Source organism: Pteronotus mesoamericanus, unplaced genomic scaffold (assembly GCF_021234165.1).
Source record: "Pteronotus mesoamericanus isolate MK-2021 breed Mesoamerican mustached bat unplaced genomic scaffold, CSHL_Meso_final scaffold_827, whole genome shotgun sequence".
NCBI classification, from domain to species: Eukaryota; Metazoa; Chordata; class Mammalia; order Chiroptera; family Mormoopidae; genus Pteronotus; species Pteronotus mesoamericanus.
Window position 1 is genome coordinate 802,170 of NW_026555327.1, and position 22,637 is coordinate 824,806.

At 48.6% G+C, this 22,637-nt stretch overlaps 1 protein-coding gene across 4 annotated transcripts in view; it reads right to left on the reverse strand.

Moving 5' to 3' along the window:
• Positions 1-18,014, reverse strand: part of CACNA1A (calcium voltage-gated channel subunit alpha1 A) — a 204,933-nt gene extending 186,919 nt beyond the window's left edge. For all 4 annotated transcript variants that reach the window (XM_054563540.1, XM_054563537.1, XM_054563538.1 and 1 more), the window contains exon 1: positions 17,722-18,014. In XM_054563540.1, the coding sequence (XP_054419515.1) occupies positions 17,722-18,014 (293 nt within the window). The remainder of the gene's footprint in view (positions 1-17,721) is intronic.
• Positions 18,015-22,637: the final 4,623 nt, after the last annotated feature.

The following is a 22,637-nucleotide window of genomic DNA, read 5'->3' on the forward strand; positions in this document are numbered from 1 at the left end:
CTTTCCCTCCCTCTCTCTCCCGCTTTCTTTCTTTTAACACATCTTCATCAAGTGGTTCCTCTGGGCCAGACACGGTGCTAAAGAAAGAGGAAGGGCCCCAGCTGGTGTGGCTCAGTGGACTGAGCGCCGACCTGCGAACCAAAAGCTCGCCAGTCAGATTCCCTGTCAGGGCACACGCCTGGGGTGCAGGCCAGGTCCCCACTTGGAGCGTGCGTGTGAGAGGTAACTGATTGACATTTCTCTCGCACATGGATGTTTCTCTTCCTCCCTTCCCTCTCTCTGAAAATAAATAAATAAAATCTTTTAAAAAAAAAAACATTGAGAAAGAGGAAGGCACAGCCAAGGGACATGGATGGCGTGGCCCACCGTGGTTACCAAACATTGGTGGCCCAGATGCCTACCCAGGTCTGTGCCACTGGGACACCCTCCGCTGGGCTCAGGCATGGGCTGTGGGCCACCTGCTACTCTCTCCCCCTCATTAATTTCACTATCAAACACTCCCAGCATCACAAGTTGTAGGTCTTATTTATTAAATATTTAACTGGGAGAAACCCAGCTGACATGAAACCTCTCATTTGCGGAGGCCCCAGGAGAGCAGATCACAGGCCTGCTGCGCTGCTGGGATTAACCACAGCCACTGCCACCAGGTGCCGAGGCGCATGCAGGTCGGGGCAGCCCTGTGCCCGGGAAAGAAGGCCCGGAAGACGGCCGCGTTTTCCCCCAGTTTCACTTGGATGCTGAGGAGTCCTCTTCTGGGGGAGGAGACGTCAAAAACTCTACAGCCGGAATAGGCAAATCCATGAAGACAGAACAGGCTGGCAGTTGCCAGGGGCTGGGGAAGGAAGGAGACCAAGGAGTGACTGCTCATGGGGATGGCGTCTCCTTTTGGGGTGACAGAAACGTCTCGGAATGGGACAGACGTGCTGGCTGCATAACACTGTGAATGTACTAAACGCCACTGAATTGTTCACTTTAAAATTGTTAACAGTTAATTTTATGTTATGCGACTTTTACTTCAATGTTTTAATATTAAAAACCATTTAAAAAAGAGTTTAGTTTCCTCCACCCCAACTATTAGCTCTAAGGCTGCTGGCCTCGTTTTTAAAAATTAACAATGTTTTATGTAGGGAGTGCGTACGACCCACATCCCAGGCCCCTGCTCAGCACTGTGAACCTGCGCATCATTTCCTCCTTGCAGCCCCGCCAGCAAGTCCCTGCTTTTCTAGTGAGAGAACGTGCGGCTCAGAGAGGGTAAGTGGCTTACCCGAGGTCACACAGGTCCAACTCCAGTCCACCTGCCTTCCATGTGTTCTTAACCACCCAGAGGGCTCTCTGCCAATTCTAGATGAACAGTAGAGCGTCCAGGAGCGGCTCCCTAGCCCAGGGCCAGCCTTGGACCAATCCCACCAGCATCTGTGGGGGTGGGGCCTGGGTCATCCGCATTTTTCAGGCTTCCAAGTGACTTCCACTGAAGCCAAAATCAACAAGGGGATCATGCTGAGAGGCTGGTTGGGACCCAGCATGGTGGGGGTGAGGCTGCACCTCCAACAAGCTCCCAGGAGGTGCTGATGCTAGAATTGCCTAGAACTTCCAGTAATGATGGAATATTCTAGATCTGCACAGTCCAGTACAGTGCCCACTAGCCACACGCAGCAACCAAGCACCTAAAACGTGACTGGTGTGGCTGAGGAACTGATTTGTTTGTTTTATTTAATTTTAATTAATTTTAAAATTGAAATAGTCACATGTTGCTAGTGGTTACCTTATTGGGCAGTGCAGGTCTAGACAAGCTCTGAGGAAAGAAAGAAATGAGATATCCAACCGGTTAGAAAAATATCCTAGAACTTTGATAAATAATCTAGAGCCTTAAAAATAACCCAGAATTTGGTCCTTTGTCAGCATCTTAAAAAAAAAAGAGATTTATTTTTTAAATTATTTTTAGAGAGGGGAAGAAAGGGAGGGAAACATCAATGTATGGTTGCACCACGCACACTGCCTGCTGGGGACCTGGCCTGCAACCCAGGCATGTGCCCTACAATGAGAATCGAACCTGTGACCCTTTGGTTCACAGGCTGGCACTCAATCCACTGAGCCACACCAGTCACGGCTCTGTATCTTTAAGTGACCCAAGACCTGGGACAAAAGATGAAAAACACCTTAGGGAGAAAGGAAGGAATTAGAAAATCATTCGGCTCCTTCTCCCTTCCTCCTTTCCCAGCACCGCCCACCTGCTCAGGCCCCTCACGGGTCCCTTCACCGGCCCCACCTTGGGTCTTCCCAGCCAACCCCCTCCACTCCTTGGCAGAACCATCACGTAGGAAACAGACCCCTGGTCTCACCGCACCTGCCCCTCCCCTTCACTGCTCCCCAGAGCGGCTGGCTCCAGCCCACTGAACCCAGAGCGCATGTCCCCTCAGGTCGCCTGGCTCAGCCCCTCGGCGCCAGCACCCTCCGCCGCATCGCCCCGCTTTACTTCTGCGCTGTCGCCCTCACACCGCATAAACTGTACCCGTCATCTGGCCCTCGGTTTGTCTCTCCAGCTAGAACGGCAGCCACGCCAAAGCATGCGTTTGCATCTGTGTGGGTCTTTCTGTGTCCCAGGGCCCCTACCAAGGAGGAAACAGTGCTTCCACCACGTGGTGAGCACCTGCTACATGCCAAGCGGCATTTTACATGCACCATCAATTTCATCCTTACAACATCCCTGAGAGGAAAGTGCTATTCTGCCCATTGCACAGGTGGAGAAACTGAGGATCCCTGAAGGGAACTTCCCAGAGGTCACACCACTGAGGGACCTACTCCTGGCTGACCTCCAACTCTGCCCCTTGGCTACAGGCTTTACTTTATCTCACTTCACAGATACTCCATTTTCATCAACAGCGAGGCAAGATTCTCCACCAGCATACACATTACAACTCACTGAAGGCTCAGACGAGAGTTAGCATTTTTTTAGCAGTATTTTTAATTAGATATATACATTGTTTTTAGATACAATGTTATTGCACACTTAATACAATAGAATACGGTGTTGTGCAAACATAACTTTTATGCTCACCGGGAAACCAAAAAAACTCAGGGCTCACTTTATCGCGATAATGCCTTACGGGGGTGGTCTGGAACCAGACCCGCAGTATCTCCACATGCACCTGTGCTCCCTGTGCCGTCTCTCGCCCATTGTCACTCCAAGCTCTGGGTTTTTGTCCCTGCTGTGCTGTCACCTGTCCCATGAGGTTCCCCCTTTCCGATGTGGGATGTTGGCCAGCGACTTTAGCTCTCAGAGGCTCCATTGCACATCTGTGACATGGGAGCAAAAATAAACCCACGGAGCTCGTGGGCCTGGTATAAAGACTGAGTCGGACAGAGAGGTTCTCAGAAAGTCTGGGGCTCATAAGCCCTCACTCAGAGAAGTCAGTTTCCACGCTTCCTGGAGCTCCAGTGAAACCCTGGATGTGAACAAGCACAGGACCGAGGGAGGGCCACCCATCGTGAGTGTGGAAAATGGGCCAGCTGCTTTCCATCAAGGTTGGGGGCACGGGGAATCCAGTTTGGTCAGTGAGAAGAGCCCTGGTCGGCACTCAGGCTGGGAGAGCTCACGTGAAATCACGTCAGAGCTATGACTCCCTGAAATGAAGGGGTCTTCAGCACTAGGAGAGGCACACAGAAACACACACACTATTGCACTGAGGAGAGAGGAAGCTAATGCCTGGCCTGTAACAAGAATGGGGCGGGCGCGATACTCTTATTCAGCATACACTGGTTGCCAGGCACTGTTTGGAGTACTGATTGCGCCTTAAAACAACCCCATGGAACAGACACCAATGTTATACCCATTTTAAAGATGAAGAAGCGGAGGCCCAACAAGGTGAGTTAGTTGCCAAGATGGTGTCGTTGGAAATAAGCAGAGTGGGGATTTGAACCCAGGGAGCCTGCCTCTACAGCCCTCCCTCTTCACCACTACGCTAGACTGCTTGAAACCCAACACAGAGCCACAGAACCTCAGTGTCTACAGAACCTGGTGCAACCACCCTTGCCCGCCACCAAAGACATCTGTGCAGAATGTCCCTGGAGAAAACTGAGCAAAGGATGTGACCAGGAAATCAGGAAGGAGATGCAGACAGTCCACACGGATCTGGAAAAGGCTCATCATCTTCAGGGCATTAAATCAAGGGCACCCCCTTGGGCCCCATAATCAGGGAAAAGGGACCTTGGAGGGCACAGACTTACTATGCTTCATGATCCTAAGCCTGACACAAGACCCAGCTATGCCATTTCCGGGACTCTGTCCTAAGGAAATAGTCATAGATGTGTGCAAAGACATCATCACTGGCTGGAGCAGCGTCACAGCAGCGTGGCTCTCGTATTGGTGGAAAAGCAGCACCCAAAATGACCGTATTTTTGCTACGGAAAACAAAACATATAGGTGTGCTAGGGAAAAATATGGGAATTCCTTTGGAGAAAAAGTCCTCACCGTGGTCAAAAATGCTCTGCACAAAATCTACCTTTGTCACCTTCTTGCCCTCATCTCCCTGCACCCCTTCTGGCACCTAGTAGGTGCTCAATAAACACTGATGAATGAATGAATGAATGAATGCATCATAAATGAATGAATGCACTCCCCCGTCACATTTCTAAGCTCACGTGCCCCATGGGCCTGCATCCGGTACGTGTCCAAGGCCAGCCCCGGCATGGGGACCAAGGGAGCAGAAAACCACAATCTATACCAGCTGCATTTGCCATGCCAGGAATCCAGAGAAAGTGAGTCACGATTTTAAAACTGGGCACCAGAAGGAGAAGAAAGGAGAAACGGAGGCCACAGCAGCTTTCATGCCAACCTTTTCCAACTCCGGGTGAGATTTCCTTCTATATACTTGTCTATATTTACATCAACGAATCAGTTGGTAGCAACGCTGTTGCTGATCGTGTAGGATCTAAAGTTCACAGAAAGCTGGCTTCAACAGCCAGCAAAGAAGAGAAACTGTAAATTAAATTTAAGTCACCCAAAAACCCTAAATCCACCCACTCCCCTCCAAGAAATCCATGGCATCTTTTACATCAGGATTTCTCCATCTTGGCACTACTGACATCTTGTCAGGCTGGATAATTCTTTACTGGGGTGGAAGGGGGGCTGTCCTGTGCACTTTTAGGACACTCAGTAGCATCCTTGGCTTCTACCTACTACATGACAGCATCACCTCTCCCTCCACATTCGTGACAACCAAAAATGTCTCCAGACATTGCCAAAAGTCCTCCGTGGGGCAAAATCACTCCCAGTTCAAAAGCACTGCTCTCCATGCAGCCCAGGAAGAACTGCAAACTAATCCACTGTTCTTTCTCTGCCCCTCCTCCTCAGCTTCCTGAATTTTGAGTCGCCTCGTCTCAAAAACTCTCTTACAGATTCCAGGAAAGTGGTGGCAACAGTTTCAAGACTTGAGTCCCATCTCTAGACCAGAATTTTATTCTGAGGATAATCGGACCCTCGGACAGAGGTGCACGTACAAAGATGTTCCACGCACTGTTACTTGTAAGCAAAACAACTGGAGCTTGTTACGTGAAGTATGATACAACCATGAGGTACAGTATCATCAGATACTAACAACAGTCTTTTCCGGGGTTGCTGCCAACCTGTACCAGACCACTATGTGAATTTCAATAAGATGCCCTTTTTTCCAAGTTGTTATCCATCTGTCAAAAATGGTCATAATATCATTTTTCTAGAACAAGTTACTTAAGCATCTACAACTGGGATATTTAAATAATAAATGTATAGTTCTATGATGCCCATGACATGAAATGTGATACCCTTTTGTAGTGTACAGCCTGTGCAATTATATATGATAGCCTTGATGCTACCAAGGATATTTACTGGCATAGAAATGTGTTCAAGAAAGTTTATATCTGCCCTGACTGGTATGGTTCAGTGGGTTGGGCATCATCTCGCAAACTGAAAGGGTGCTGGTTCAATTCCCAGTCAAGGCACATGCTTGGGTTGTGGGCCAGGTCCCTGGTTGGGGGTGTGTGAGAGGCAACCGATTGATGTTTTCTCTTGCTTATCAATGTTTCTTTCTCTGTCTTTCTCCCTCCCTTCCCCTTTCTCTAAAAATAAATAAAATCTTTTCAAAAAAAGCTTATATCCATAAAAAGGTATGGAATAAAATATATTAAAATGTCTCCAGAGATTCTCTCTGGATAGGAGAGTGTACCTACATTTAATATTCTTCATTGCACTTTAGGTGTTCAATAAATGAATAGAACAGGCTTCCTGGAAGAGGCAACTTTTGGGCTGAGACCTAAATGAAGAGAAGGAGTCGGCTACGGGGAGACCAGGGGAACTATGATGTAGGCAGAGGGTACAGCCAACTGCAAAAAGCACCAGTGGGGCTGAGGCAGAGTAGAAAGGGAAGAGAATGGAAGAGATGAAATCAAAGACAAAAAAAGGACCAGATAAAGTGGGGCCATGAAGGTCCCCGGTACATCTGATCGGTAATCTCTGGCCAGTGGGTAAGAATCTGGGGCACATACCCAACTTACTCAGAAGAGAGGTGCCTATCTTTCTAGCCCACCACTATTCATCTTGGAGCAAAACCCAAGAAATTCTACCTTCACACTCATGTTAAAATAAACAAAACCAGGTGTTTCCAGAAATTTAATAATCTTTGTCAACAACATTATTTTTCTCATCATTACTCAACTGACAAACAGTATAGTGCAGGAACAGCTGGGCATGTGAGGAAGGTAAATTATTGCCTCCTACCCTCAGGAGCTTTCTAAGTAGAGAGGTAAGATGTAAGCATATGACCTTATTTTCACCAAACGCATGCAAGATTCACCTGGCACTAGGAAAGGTCCTACTATGGTAGTAAGTGGAGGAACTCAGTCATTCTCAAACCAATAAGAACACCAAATATTAGAGAGACCCAACATGGACACCCTCCCTTCCAATACATTCTCACACCCAACATCCACCCATTCTCCCATCCCTCCATTTTTCATCCTTCAATCCAGTCATCTGCTCATCTACTTCCACTCATATATCCATCCATCCATCCATCCAACCTTTCTTTCTTACATCACCCATGTTTCTCTTTTCTTTCTTTCATTCCTCCCTCCCTTCCTTCCTTTTTCTTCCCTTTCACCATCCATCCATGTGTCCACCCACCCACCCAGTCATCCACCAATCTCTTTATCCACCCACCTATAATCCATCCACCTACCCATCCAATCACCCATCTGTTCAACATCATCCATCTTCCCTCACTTCCTCGCTCCCTCCCTCCCTTCATTCCTTTCTCTCTTCTACCCAGTCATCTGCCCACCTATCATCCATCTGTCTGTCTAACCATCCACAGATCCATCCATCCACTCAACCAACACCAATATCATGTGATACCACTCTCTTTCATAAACATCTATCCATGATCCATAACTTAGAAGACTGCACTGTGATTAGGAATAGGCCAAAGTGTTAAAATTTTGCATTCTAACAACTCTTCCAAAAATAATTCATGGCCATAAATATTTTTGCCTATTCCAATTTGTGCAACACCCACATGCTCCGAGTCCCTGGAAGACCCTCATGGAAGCTGGCCTATTCTCACTGGTTTGAAGTAATCAATTTCTTCAACAATGATGCTCTTAGAGCAAGGCCAGAGAGTACAGTATAGTTAGGGGAAGGCGGCGCTTCGGAGAGATCGGAGGGAATCTAGCATTGGAGAGAGTCTGTCAGTGAGGGCGTAGAGAATGGGAGAGGAAGATGATTAGGAACATAGGAAAGGATTGCTGAGAGATGGGGAAAATCCTGCCTGGGCCTTGGAATCATAAAATTCTACTATCGACAATCAACAGGACCCTGTGATTGATTTCCCCTTGGAGCAATGGGGTTGAGTTAATCATCTAGGAGAATGGGTTAACAAGATACATACCAAAGAAAAACAGAGGTCAAACAAGTTGAGAACCTTGGCAAGAAAAGGTAGAATAATAATAATAACTAATACTCTGTAGCATCTACTATGTGCCATATACTATTACTATGCCAAGCATTGGGTCAAAGAGGCCCAAATATGGCCACCATAATAAGTCCACTCATCCATCCATTCTTCCCTCCTTCTATCCATCCATCCATCCATCTATCCATCCATCCATCCATCCTATCCATGCATCCATCTTCTCTCCTTCCTCCCGACTCCCCACCCATCCATCTATAAACACATACAGTGCTAAGTTCCAGGCACTATTTTAAGAATAACATGTATTAACTCTTTTAACCTTTCAAGGTACGTGCTATTAGAATCCCCACAAGACAGACTAGGAAATGACACAACACTTAAGTGATTTGCCCAAGGTCACAGAGCTAGTGACCAGAAGAGCTGGGATTTGAACCCCAGTCACCCTGCTCCAAAGTCCACGGTCTCAACTCGGCCATGCAGCTTCTCTACAAACCAAGAGGTCTAAACCACAGGTTGACTTTCAGAAAACAAGCAAGAACGGGAGTTGTCTGGCTGACCCTTAGAGAGGATGATGAGTGGAATTTGAAATGCCTTCGCCAGTGCCTGTCAGATGGCTGGCGTTTCCATAAATGCTGATGAATCTCAGCTGATTCTAACTGAAGCTAGATTCCCAAGTACACAGACTAAAATTAACACCTTGACTTCATTCATTCAAAAATTATTTATTCAAGCTAGATTCCCAAGTACACAAGCTAAAATTAACACCTTGACTTCATTCACTCAAAAATTATTTATTCATCACAGCAGCACTGTTCATAATAGCAAAAAATAAAACAAATTAAATTTGGATACATCCCAAACGTCCACCACCCAGGAAAATGGATAAATTGTGGTATTATAAAAAAATGCAATACTATACAAAGAAAAATAAATGGCCTACAGCTACACTCAACAAGAGAGATGAAACTTAGAAACGTACTGTTGAGTGGAAAAAGCAAGTACATATTTGAGAAGGCTAACAAGCTCAGAAGTCAAGCCAGTTAAATTCATATTAAGGCACATGTATAAAACAAGGAGGGAGGGAAGGAAGGAAGGGGAGGGAGGGAGAAAATAAGACCCACATAATTTAAGAGAGAGCGAATACCTTTGGGGGAGTGCCGTGGGGGAAGAGGATGAAGAAAAGGCAGGTCGAAAATTACAGGCAGAAGTTATTGGTCATGTTCTAGTCCAGGGTTTCTCAAACATGTGCTCCCCAGACCAGATGCATCAGAGCTACCTGGGAACTTGCTAGAAATGCAAATTCTCAGGCTCCATCCCAAATCTGCTGAATCAGAAACTCAGGAGCTGAGTACCAGCAACCTGTGTTTAAAAGCCCTCCAGATGAGCCCTGGCCAGGCAGCTCAATTGGTTAGAGTGTCATCCCTGTACGCCAAAGTTGCAGGTTCAATCCCTGGTCAGAGCACATATAAGAATCAACCAATAAATGCATCAGAAAGTAGAACAACAAATCAATGTTTGTTTCTCTCTCTCTCTCTCTCTCAACCCCTTCCTCTTGCTCTCTAAAATCAATCAATATTTTTTTTAAAAAGCCCTCCAGGTGACACTGAGGCACGCTCAAGTGTGACAAGTTTGCCTTAGAGCAGGTGACGCTGACTCTGAGGACCACCATTCTAATTCTTAACTTAGACAGCTGGTCCACCAGTATTTCCATACTCTATTAAAATAAGAAAAAATAAGCAAAAAGAGAGATAATACTGAGGGTGCGCTGTAAACCCAGAAGAGAATTAAAGCAATGGGCTATAAAACTGATGTGCATGAAAACACCCCACAATTATGTATTCAGCCCCGTAGGTGCCAAGCACAGGGCCAGAGTGGTGACCACAACGACCTTTGCCATCATGAAGTCTAACATCCCTCTGTCCTGCTGCTTTTTATGGTGGTTATACATGCCCCATACTTTCTGCACAGTATCTTTTAACCTTCCCACAATTCCCTGGACATTGGACTATGCCCCTTTTATAGATGAGCAGAGACCGCGGCTCCACTACCGTGAACTGGAGCTGAGGTCTGCCGCTGAGCCACCAGTCTCCAAGCCCCGTGCGCTGTGCCTCCGGTCATCAGCCCTCCTCTCCCTGCCACTTCTCCTCTTTTCAGCCTCCACTCCTGCCACTGCCCAGAGTCACATACTTGCATGGACTCCGCAATGTGCCACAAACGTTTCACAGCAGCACGTGAAGGTCCCCTACTCCCCAGTCCCATTGTTAATAAAGAAAGTAACAAAGGTCAATGAGATAAAAGAATAAGGCAGGTTCCGGGAGATCAGGAACCATGTAACTCTCACCCTAGAGCAAATTTCAGGTCAGCGCCAATGTGTCTCATTGCAGACAAATCTGTAAGTTTATTCTTGAGATCAGGCTTAACCCTCTTGCAAATTCTGCTTATATAAAACTACTTTAAAATTGCTAAATATTATATATATATATAACACAGGACTAAAATGAAAATAGAACTTAACTGTGTGAATATTATTTACTGGCAGGTGGGTGACCAAGTTCAGTTTCCTTCATTGCCCCTTGAGTAGGGTTAGTCGGGGGGAACGGCTGCTAATTCTGAATTCCAGGTCCAACCTGAGCACTGAGCGAGCCCCTTCAAGGAAGCCTCAAGGATGTTCCCAGTCTGAACAGAAAATAAAGCCATGTCTAACCCAAGAGAGACGACAAAATATGATCTGGACTCAACTCAGGAAATTTGCTTCAGAGCAGAGACCGTTTTTGTATTAGCTGCCTTAGATGGGTGGCTTCCAAAAGCAGAATTCATTCTGATCAAAAGTCTTGGCTTTTCAGAGGGAAAAAGCTACCTATGTTTTCCTTTTCTAGACCATGGAAGCATCTCTTGCTCCCCTCCCCTTCGGTGTTAAGAGCTCACAACTAGGGTGACCAACATCCCAGTTTGCCTAGAACTGCTGGGTTTCTTGAGATGCTAAAACCAGGACAGTCCTGGGCAAACTGGGACATCTGATCACCCAGACAAGAACTCATGCTCGGGTGTTTCTGAAACCCCGTTGCTGACTTCCTCTCCTGGAATGTCACTTGCCTTCTCTATTCTTCCAGAAGAGAAGGAAGAGAGAAATTGGAGGTGTGAGGGGTGACATATGCTAACCCCAAAGATGAGCAGGGTTCTGCTGTTAACGCTCACTGGTCGCCTGGGGGGGCCACAGCAGGTGCCTAGGCCTGTGGTCTCCATCCTGGGCTGGACTCTTGACAAGCTCAAAAGGAGATGGGTTTGTGGGGGAAGAGGGGGGAATTTAAGTGTATACTTTAAAAGTCCCTCACCTTGTCACCCACAGAGGGAGGAATCAAAGGAGGGGAAGACTACGATTTTGTCTTAGACCGAAGGGAATTGAAAAATGGGTCAAAAGGGCCCAAACGATTTATCCTCCCTCCCCCCCCCAAAATCTCAGGAGAGAACAGGAAAGCAAAATACCTAAGGGTTGCTTTAAAGAGTGCCACACTTGGATTAGTAAATCCAAATTGGCCAGTTACAGGGGCCCTTTGCTCTGAGGGCCTCATTTCCCAAAAAGCCAACTTTCCTAATAAGGACAGAAGAAAAAGTGCTCTCCGGTAATATGGCTCATGTACCTTGGGGGCTTTCTCCATGCTGGGCACAGTGCTGAGTATTTACCACACATGACCCCATTTAAGCTCACCAAGAGCCATCTGAGGGAGATGCTCTCAGAAGCAGTATCCTCATGATGCACATGAGGAAACTGAGTTATTCCAACCTGGGCCTGGCTGACCCAGAGCCCGGAGCGCTCTCTCCCCTGCTCTCTGCCGTCTATCCCAGCTCCTTTCTAAGAAGCTGAGTTAGCGTTCTCACAAATGTCCTAACGACAGAGCATTTGGGGCCCTGACCATCTCCGCACTGAGCCCACGTTCCCAGTGGTACCTCCCGTCATCGAGGGAGTGCATATATGTGCTTGCTACTGGGGGGGGTCACAGGGGGTACATAAGCCACAAGCACCCCACAGTCGTCCCCCCACCAGGCCCTGAAGAAGGACTTTGCTGGCAAGGGGCCACAGCTCCCTAACTTCTCAAGCACTAAAATTCAATAGACCTGCCCTGGTCTGGTCACCCCATGCACAACTGCCCCGGCCCCCCCGCCACATAACTAAAACCCACCAAAACCCTCCACTAGAGCTGGCAAGGTTGAATCAGCTCTCTATGATTTGGCAAACGATGCAGAAGGGTCCTTTTCCCCACTCTCTGGACCAACATTTATGGGATTATGGGGCTTGGGCAGTGAGGTCAGGCTCAAAGGGGCATTGGGGGGTAACTTGGGGGGACAGAACTGTCTCCTGCCTTGATTTTAGTGGTGGCTACGGGACTGCGTGCATTTGTCAAAACTCACAGAAATGTACGCTAAAAGGGGTGCATTTGCTGTAAGCAAAGTTTACCTCAATAAACCCGATTTTTAACAATTGATTTTAGAAAGAGAGGAAGGGAGCGAGATGCTGCCAGATACGGTGGGGCCGCAGCGATGAGCGGGCCTGGGTCTCAGGGCCGCACTCTCTACTGCCCGGCAACGGAACCCACGTGCCCACGCCAGAGACTCCCCTCTCGCCCCGCATTTCAAACCGCTGCTCATGCTTGGCTCCGAACAACATCCTCACTCCCCCTTTTTCTCTGAACGGCCTTAATGCTCCCATTTCCACCACTTTCTATTTACCCACAATCCTTTATCCTATACCCTTGAGGCCACATGTGCCTTGGCATTTAGAGTTTGATGCTTTTAGAAGAATAACAAGGGTGAGAATGTTAAAATGGCACAGCCACTTTGGAAAAACAGTCTGACGGTCTCTTACAAAGTTAAACATAAATTTACCGCACAACCCAGCAATCCTGCCCCTGGGTATTTGTTTACCCAAGAGAAGGGGAATGTAGGTTCCCAATGCTCCCTTTGAAACCCATCTGCCAGTGTTCATAGTGGCTTTATTCACAATCACCCAACCAGGAGGCATCTCAAGTGTTCCTCAACTGAGAAATGGATGAACAGATTCTGGTCCACCCGTCCCATGGAATACTACGCAGCACTGAAAAAGAACCAACTACCGGCACCACAACAACATGAATGGACTGCAAAGGCTCTGTGAAAGAAGCCAGACTCAAAGGCTACACTGTGGGATTCTATTTATATAAGCTTCTGGGAAAAAGCAAACCTATAAAGATGGAGAACAGATAGTGCCAGCAAGGGACTTGGGCAGTGAGGAGCTGGCTCAAAGGGGCTTTGGGGGGTAACCTGGGCGGACAGAACTGTTCCCTACTTTGATTTTGGTGGTGGCTACATGACTGAGTGCATTTGTCAAAACTCAGAAATGTACATTAAAAGGAGTGCATTTGCTATAAGCAAAGTTTACCTCAGTAAACCAAATTTTTAAAAATTGAAAGACAGAGGAAGGGAGAGGGAAACATCGGTTTGTTGTCCCACATATTCATTGGTTGCTTCTTGTATATGTCCTGACCAGAGATCAAATTCAAAACTTGGCATATCGGGCTGACGCTCTAACTAACTGAGCTACCTAACATGGGCAATCAATAAACCCACTTTTTAAGAAAAAGAAAAAAAGGGTAATAGGATGCATCTATGATGTGACCTGTCTGGAGGTATAACCCACAGACTAGCCCCATGGGCGATCCTTAGAAGGGTGTTGGAAAAGCAGAATCCCAGGCCTCGCCCCAAACCTGCTGGACAAGGATCATTACTTTAACAAGATAATCCTCGTGCCCATGAAAGTTTGAGAAGCACAGCAGTGTACATGTAACATACCCAGAGGGGGGCTGGAACAAGTACCCCATTATCAAGCATGGCTAACGTTTCCACAAGGAAACACACCGAAACGCACACGAGGTGAGATAAATTCAGATTGTACGTTAAGACTATAAAGTACAGCCAGTTTAAGGTTTTTCAGAGAAGGGACGGCACCTTGTAAAAAAAAGAAAAAAAAAATGGAAAAAGCCACACTAATTCTTACTTCCCAGAATTCTGCTCTTCTGAAAATACCAGCCACGCTGATCTCATAGAAGGATCTATGGGTCATACTGTCCTGCTCTCTAGCACATTCTACTTTTCAGGATGGGCCAGGAGTCCGATAACAGGCTCCAACTTCTCCCAGAGCTTCCTCTGTTCCTCAGGCAGGAAAGTTGTTTTTAAAGAGCCTTTCATTTAAAAAGAAAACAACTGGGGGAATGCCAGGCGGCCGAAGCCCACAGTTACCCGACGTGATGGGACTCCCGCACGCGATTCAGGAGACCGAGCGTGATAACACACAGACCGGGGTCCGCGGCACCTGCAATCGCCCAAATGCCAACACCCTGCGCCGTGGGAGATCTGCTGGCATCAGCAGGACTGGGGGAAGATGACATTCACAGTGGCACTTGGTGGCACATCAGAAGGAGCGAGTGGCATTAAGTGGGGGCTCCAGGAAGACTGACAGATGCGCCTTATTGAGCCGACAGATCTGAGCTCTTCAGAGGCTGTCGTCAGAGCCCGTCACAGCCATCTTTAAATCAGGCTTCCAATCAACAAAAACACGAAACCAAGGTGTGTGGTCAAGATGGCTTGCTGCCCAGCCTACTCTAAGAGAAAAAGGCAGCCGTGTAAATCTGAACATCCGAGACTTCCATTTTGGCTTTCCTATTTAGGAAGAGAAAAATAAAATTAATGAGAACTTTAATTCTCATTGCTGGCTTCAAGTTTGTGCTGCTGTGGGCGGGGGGAGGGGGAGTGTTGCCGAAGAGTAAGGAATCACGGCGGCAAAGTGCCCGTGAGCATGGGGAGAGCAAGGCTGCACCCTCCCCGGCGCGCCACGCTGGAAGTGGCCTCTGCAAGTCACACTGAGGCCCGACGAGCATACGGCCAAGTTCATGGCACTTGCACTCACGCATCTTCCAAAGACAGGGAGGAAGCTGCGTTCCAAATTCAGCTGCAATCCTTAGTTCATGCTGTTTCCAAAAACATGTCCTGCTACACACGTGTGAAAGAATGACAGGGCCAATTCCACTCCTAGGTACGGACCCAAAAGAAATGCAAAGTAAAAGTTCAACGAAAGGCATGTACAACGATGTTCCCAACAGCACCCTCTGGAAACTACCCCAGTGGCCCTCAGCAGAGAGAATAAGTACCTGTGTTTGAGTCACACAATCAGATACCACAGAGCAATGTGAAGGAACAACCTAGAACGACTGGCAGCAACTTGGATGAATCTTGTGGAGCGAAAGAAGCCAAATACAAAATAATACAGACTATGACTCCATTTACAGGCTGTTCGAAAAGAGGCAACAAGAGTCTACGGGGGTTGGATGTCAGGTTGGCAGCTCCGCTTGTAGGGAAGTGAATGGGAGAGGGCATGATGGCAGCGCTGGGGGGGATGGTCACGGCCTTTTCCTCCTCCCGGGAGCCAGCTGCACGCGTGTGTTCACTTTGTGAACACTTGTTAAGGGGACTGAGCATGTGTACTCTCTTATACACATATCAGACTTTATTCTAAAAGTTCATAAAAAGTACTTAAACACGCTTTTTAAATGGCATAGGTACTTGGATTCTGTCCTGGTACACCAACTCGGCAGCATTTCCACCGCCTGGTACTGGCCTGAATTCCCTTATCCAGCCCCCCAGTTCTCTGTCCCCACCCCTCTCAGCCTCCCCAGAGAAAGCTCAGTCCTGGGTGACCTGCTCCGTGACAGATTGAGGGATGGAGAGCTTTCCCTTCCAGAGTGGGGCTGTACGATGTGTTTGCTGCCTCCGGCCAAAGAGAGAACAAAAACTGCGGAGAGCAAAATGCACAAACTCATCACAAAGCTATCAAGAGCATGAAAGCCAAAGGAATTCTCAGTACTCACCGACACTCCCAGTTCACCTGTACCCCTCCCCTGAGCAATCCCCTGCCTCCCCAACAGCCCTGTCTGCAGGATGCAGGCTGGACTGGGGTGAGCTAAGGACACATTAGGACTCCCACCTCCTGCCTTTCCTCGTAGAAGATGCCAAATCCACGATCCAGAAGGCGATCTAAAGCCATTTTCGACTTGGAAACCTGTCAGCCCAGTGAACTCTTCCTGGACACCCCCTGTTAGCAAGGCAGTACCCACAGTGACATCTTGCCATCCTCCAAGCTCCCAGTGGCCCTCCAGGGAGGGGGGCAGGCAGAGTGATCACAAGACCTCGGAGAGGTTGGAACTTAGCAGGCAGAGCCCTGGCTCCAGCTTTGGGCACCCATCGTGCTTAGGGGTGCACCCCTCTGGAAGGGCCCCGGCTGAACCTCTTAATTTTCACCACCCTCAAAGTAGACTGTTCACACCCTCCAAAACCTCAGCGCCCTCTGTGATAATTTAAGCACCCAAAAACCAAAAGTCTGGCTCAATCCTCAGCCCCATTAAAAGTGAATCCGCCCACCACCACGCTCCTCAAATAACCAACTCCAGGACCACCCAGGGCCCGGCCCTGTTGAGTATTTAACAGTCAAAACCATAGACAAAATGGGTGGGGGCTCACCGCTGAGCCCCGGGGACCCATGCAGCCCTGTTTTTACACCGAGAGCAGCCAGTTGGAACCTTGCCGGGAAGCGGCACATTTGGGCACGGTGGCCGGTCAGCCTGGGGGGCAGGGTGCGTCCCCTTGCTTGGAATCTGGGTCATGCTTAGATAACTGCTAGAAAGCCCGGCTAATTACCCACCCTTGCCTGCCTACATCTCAACAGATGTTAAGCCCTCCTCAAGGTTTATTTCAAGCAGTCACGGATTTAAAGAAACACAGGGGGTATCTGCATTTTGTAGCATCTGAATAGAGGAAAATGTGGTCTTCACCTTCCTCTGGATCTTTGATTTTTTTTTTTATTTTTTTTTTAGAAAAAAAGGAGTTTACCTGCCCGAGATGTCCACATGGGTGCTGATTCTCCTGGTGTGCCCGCGCGGCTCCCAACGGTGGGAGAAGCGGAATCCAACCCGAGGCCTGACACGGCCCTCTAGGAAGGACCCAACAGCTCGTTTTTCCTGCCCATCTTTCCTACTGAAAGAGCCCATCCTGGGTCTTCCAGGTCAGGGCCCCAGATGGGGCCACTGGGATGTCTTCTATACCCCACAAGGTGGGAGGAAAACGGACCTGCAGACATGAGGAGAATAAGTGCCCCCCAACCTGTCCAGCCGGTGGCCCACTCAGGCCGGTGCCGGCCCCTCCGTGTGAAGGCTTCATGTTCTCCCCCTCACTCCTGGCCCTGGGAACCCCTACGTGCCCTAAGAGTGCAGCTCCCACCTTGGGGAGGGGCCAGAGAACTAGAGTTGGGTTCTGGCTCTGGTGGAACCACGAATTCCGGTGAGGAGAGGCTAAGGAAGCCCAACCGAGGCCCCCGTGGTTCCCCTGCCCCGGCCAGGGCACCCAGGCCGCAGCCCCGGTCCCGGTCCCAGCGCATTCGGGAGAACTCTGACCCCTCGGGAACTGTCTCAAAAGGCCTCCCCAAGGCCCCTGCACGACCCCAGGGCCTAGCCCTCGTCTGGAACAGGTCCTTAGGAGGAATCCACTCCCCCGGTCCCCCCACCCCAAGCCTCCACGGTAGCTCAACCCAGCTCGGGGTGGAGAGATTCTGCACACTCCTCCCCGGTGCCCCCTCTCCCAGCCCCTGGAAGACCCCCCCACCTCCCATCAACCCCCGGGTCTCCCTCCCAGCCTGGGAGAGGGGAAGCCAGGGAGGAGGGGGAGGCGCAGCTGCCGCCGGGCTTCGGGCAAAGGATATGGCCATTCGGTGATCTTTTTGGCGTATTTTCTCACCACGTTGTCCTCGCTGAAGAGGAACAGAGACCGGTTGACCGTGAGGCAGTTCTGTCGGACGGGGATGGGGTTGTAGAGGGCCATGGTCCGCGCTCTCTGCGCCATTGACTGCTTGTACATCCTTTGCGCCCCGGGCTGCCCGCCCTGCCGGCTGCCCCCGGCTCCTCGCCCGCCTCCGGCGCCCACGACCACCCCGGCGGCTGCCCCGGAGCCTCCTCCCCCGTAGCGGGCCGGCATCTCGTCTCCGAAGCGGGCCATTCTGCAAAGAGCAAAGGGCTCCGGGTTACGCTGCGGCGAACGATGCGGAAGACGCGGCGGCCGCCGATGCCGCTGCTGCTGCTGCCGGGGCTGCGAAGACGGCGGCCGGGGCTGCGACTGCGGAGACGCTGCCCGGCCCAGCCCATCGGGCGGCGGCGCGGCGCCTCGGGTCGGGGGCTCACCAGGCGGCTGGCCGGCCCCAGCCGGGGATAGCAGCTCGGGACATCTTCCTGGCTGACCCCGGAGAAGGAGGGGCGGGGGCGGGGCGCGGGGGCCGGGAGGGGGAGGGGAGAGGGAAGCGAGGCAAAAAATAACCGAGGAAGGAATCCAGGCAATCCCCAGGCCACCCACTCCGGAAAAAAAAGAGAGCGAGAGAGAAAGGGAAAAAAAAAAAGGCACTTTAAAAAAAAAAAACCAACGCACACCCCCTTTAAGACGCAAGCGGTTTGCAAAGGACGCCCCCCCGGGACGCAGTGGAAGCTTCAAATTCCTCCGAGGTACGGGTCAGGCTGGCATCTTGCAAAAGGAGTGCGCTCGGCCCATTTTAAAAATTTTATTAGAAAAAAATAAAAACCAGGTCTTTGCTGGGAGGAGGACAGCTCCCCAAATTAAAAATCGCCCTTTTTGTTTTGCTTGAGTTCCTAGACCTTAAAAATGCTGAAAGATCCGTAGCCCAAAAATAAAATCAAAGTGAAGACTATTAACGGGGAAGGAGAGGAGGGGAGGAGAGGGGAAGCTCCGGGGAGGCTCCTAAGGAGTCTTGAGGCCGCGGGGTCCGGGTGATTTTTTTTCCTTCCTGAATCACCAGCGGCTGCCTCTTCTGCTGGGTGTGCGTGTATGTGCGCGCAGCGCTTCGCTCAACCGTGCCTCATCCTGGGGTTAAATTGCAGCAATGAAATCCTGAAAATTCCCAACAGAGATAAAAAAAAGGGAGAGAGGTATGCGCCGTCGCTTAGCCACTCAATAGCTGCTCCCGGATGCTGCAATGCCTGGCGTTCCCTTCCCCCCCACCCCAAAAGCCTCCTCCTCCTTCTCCTGGTTTTGCTAAAATAAGACCGCTGCGAAGGGGTGGGTGAAGAGGAAGGGAAGGGGAGAAATGGGCGCAAAGGTCTGAACCACTGGGCAGCCAGGCTCCAAAGAGGAGCGATTAATGAGTTGAACGCGAGAAGGACCCACCCAGAGTGTCGACACATGATGGCCCGCGACCAATTGCGGAGGCGCGAGGGGACCTGGCTCCGCGGAGTTTGTGGGGGAGAGCAGGATGGTCGGGAGGCTGCGGGGAAGTTGGGACGACAGATTCCTCCTCCCTGGGGAGGAAACCTTGTTTTCCAACGGGTTCCGTCCACTTCGGTTGCAGACAACCGGACGCACCCGGCATCTTGCGAGCGGAAGGAGGGAGGAAAGGGGGAAACAACTTTAAAGATAGAAAAAGAAGGGGTTTGGTGTCTAGAGGTGCAATTAGTCCATCTCTACACAAGTGTGGTCTATTTAGCAAAAGACAAAATTTGGAAACTGGAAGAATGGTTTGGGGGTACTTCTGTCAAAGTTTTATATCACACAGGCCCACAAGCTGGAATAAAAGATACACATGACTTAAAGGGTGTTATGCTAAGTGGAAAAAGTCAGGCCGAGAAAGACAAATACCATATGATTTTACTTGTATGTGGAATAAAAACAAAACAGAAACAAACTCATAGATACGCCAGATGGGAGGGGAGTTGCAGGGGGCTGGGTAAAAGGGTAAGAGATTAAGAAGTACAAATTGGCATATACAAATACTCGTGGGGACGTGAGGTACAGCGCAGGGAATACAGTGAATAATATTGTAATAACTATGTATGGTGTCAGATGGGACCTAGATTTATCTGGGGATCACTTTGTAAGTTATATAAATGTCTCATCACTATCACATTTATATATAAGTTATATAAATGTATCATCACACCTGAAAATAATCTAATATTGTATATGAACTGCTATTGAAAAGTGAAAAATATTTTTTAAAATGCTTCACCCCATCTTTGAAAAGACCACAGCGGGGGCAGATCGTAACTGCCAGGAGCAGAGCACTGGCCAGGGCCGGGCTGGCTGGCGGGCGGGCGGGCGCCTCTGGGTGGCACACTTCGCAGGGTGTTTGCTTCTCTCCAGAGCCACTGCAATTTGTTTCCCGCTCCCCTTTTTATATTGTGAAACTGAATAAACAGAAAAATGCTTGTACGCAGCTGCAGAGGGCTCCATGTGTGAGCACAGAAAAATGGCTAAAGCACAAATGTACAGTTTAAGAAAATGCTGTGAAACGAACACTCATAAAACTAACACTCAAGTCCAGGGCTAGACACGGACCATTGCCAGCTCCCCATAAACACACACCGCCGCCCCCAGCAGTGAGCACCATCCTGACTTTAGGGTATTAGCAACCTATCTTTTCTTTATGCTTGCACCAATTCATTGTGTATTCCTAAACAATGCAGTTCTATTTTGCATCTTTTTGGGGTTCTCTCTAAATGGAATCACATAGTATGTATTGTGTGAGGACTGGCTTCTTTGGCTCAACATGATGTCTTGAAGATTCATTTGTTGTCACATGCAGTTGCAAGTGATTCATTTTCATGGCTATATAGTATTCCATGGAAGGTAGGCTACAATTTGACCATCCATTATCCTGTTGGTGGACATTTGAGTTGTTTCCAGTTGGGGCTCTTAAACATCCCTGCCTTCTGGTGCCTCTAAGCTGCATCTCTGTAGGAATAGCCCTGGGCACGAAATTTGTATGTCACAGGGTTCATAAGATATCACTGACCTATCCTCCAAAGTAGATTTGCCAGGAAACCCCTGAATTTTTCACAAAGCAATGTGCAGACTGGATGGCAGGGGTGGGAGAGAGGGGAAGGGAAGAGGATGAAGAAGACAAATATTTTTTCAAGTCTTAGCCAGTTGAGTCCCAGTTAATACCCTCCCCTATCAGTATTTAGGTTCATTTGGAACATTCTGGAAAAGATTATATATCTTTATTCTCCATTCTGTGCCTGTGGGTAAGCCTTTAGAGGTTGCCTACAACACCTCCAAGATTTTCTAACTTGTCAAGGTAGAAACAAAATGATGAAACCAAGAGCGATCAGAGTTGTAAGGAGATGGGGTGTGTACAAGTCTCAACAAATATTAATGAGTTTTGTATTAGATGTTGCTTCCTATCTCAAAGATACATGGCAATTACTATGAGACAAAAAGTAATCCCATGTGAATGGATGCAAACAGCCAGTCACATGAGAAGGCTTCACCATGCAAAGTTGAACTGACATACAATTTGCTGTGATGGACTTTCCCGGGAAGATGGCTGAGTATCTGTGCATGAGCACTACCTGCAGAGACTTCTAACAGACCTCGGAGCTTTTCAGAAAAGAGTGACTTCCACAGTAAAGCTTCTACTGAGTCTTCACGGAAGTCCTATTACGCAAATGAAAACACTGAGGCTGAGAGAGGTTTAAAAACTTGCCTGGGTCACTGACATGGATCTGAAACCACTTCCAACTCTCCTAGTCTCTTGGATGGAGTGTAATTTGGTATAACTGCTTTGGAAAACTGGCCATTTCTACCATCGCTGGATATTTGAATACCCTATGACCCAGCACTGGCACACTTGGGAATAGATCTAGGAGAAAGGAAGACATATGTCCACTAAAAGACATACCTTAGAATGTGTAAGCAGCATATTTGTCCTAGCCAAAAATTGGGACCTTCCAAATGTCTTTCAATAGCAGAGATCAATACACTGTGTAACGCTCACACATGGAGCCCTCTGCAGCTGCGTACAAGTACATGGATGAATCTCACAAACATGATTTTGAACCAAAGAAATTAAACATACAAGAGAACATAGTATATCATTCCTGTTATATAGAGTTCAAAGTAGATAAAACGAATCTATGCTGTTTGACATCAAAGTAGTCGTCACCCTTGGGGCTAGAGAGGGCCTTCTGGAAACTTCTCGATCTAGGCGATAATTATACAAGTGTGTTTGCTTTGTTAATTTTGTGTATTTTGTACATTTTCATTGAGCTCCACACTTACTACCTGTGCAGTTTTCTGTGTGGGTTGAACTTCAATAGGAAATGTTTGCAGTGCTCCTGAACTTAGACCCTGGTAGGGCCACTTGTCAGGGCGATCTGTGATAATTGCATCCTGAAGTCCCTACAACAAACACTGGCCTTTTTCTTTTTTAACCAGAAGACAAAGAGTAGTCCACCAGGTTGCCCTAAGCCATGGCTAGAGAGCAGACAAGCAGGCTGCCTATCAGAACTGCCCTGCAAGTTGTTGTAAAAATTCTAATTCCTGGGCTCTCCCTCCCTCTGATTTTCATCGGGGTACAGCCAGCTTCGGTAATCACGGCTCTGCAAGGGGCCAACTTACCAACCTTATTTGGCATCCTCTAGTGTTATCCATGGTGGCATTGTAGGCATTTTTTATGGAATAGTTCTTGCTATTCGGGTCAGTCCTGTGCATCGTAAAGTGTTTAGCATCTCTGGCGTGTGCTCACTAAATGCCAGTGGCACCCCCCAGTTTTGTGACAAGCAAGGATATCCACATACATTTACAAATAACCCCCCATTAAATGGCAGGGGAGTC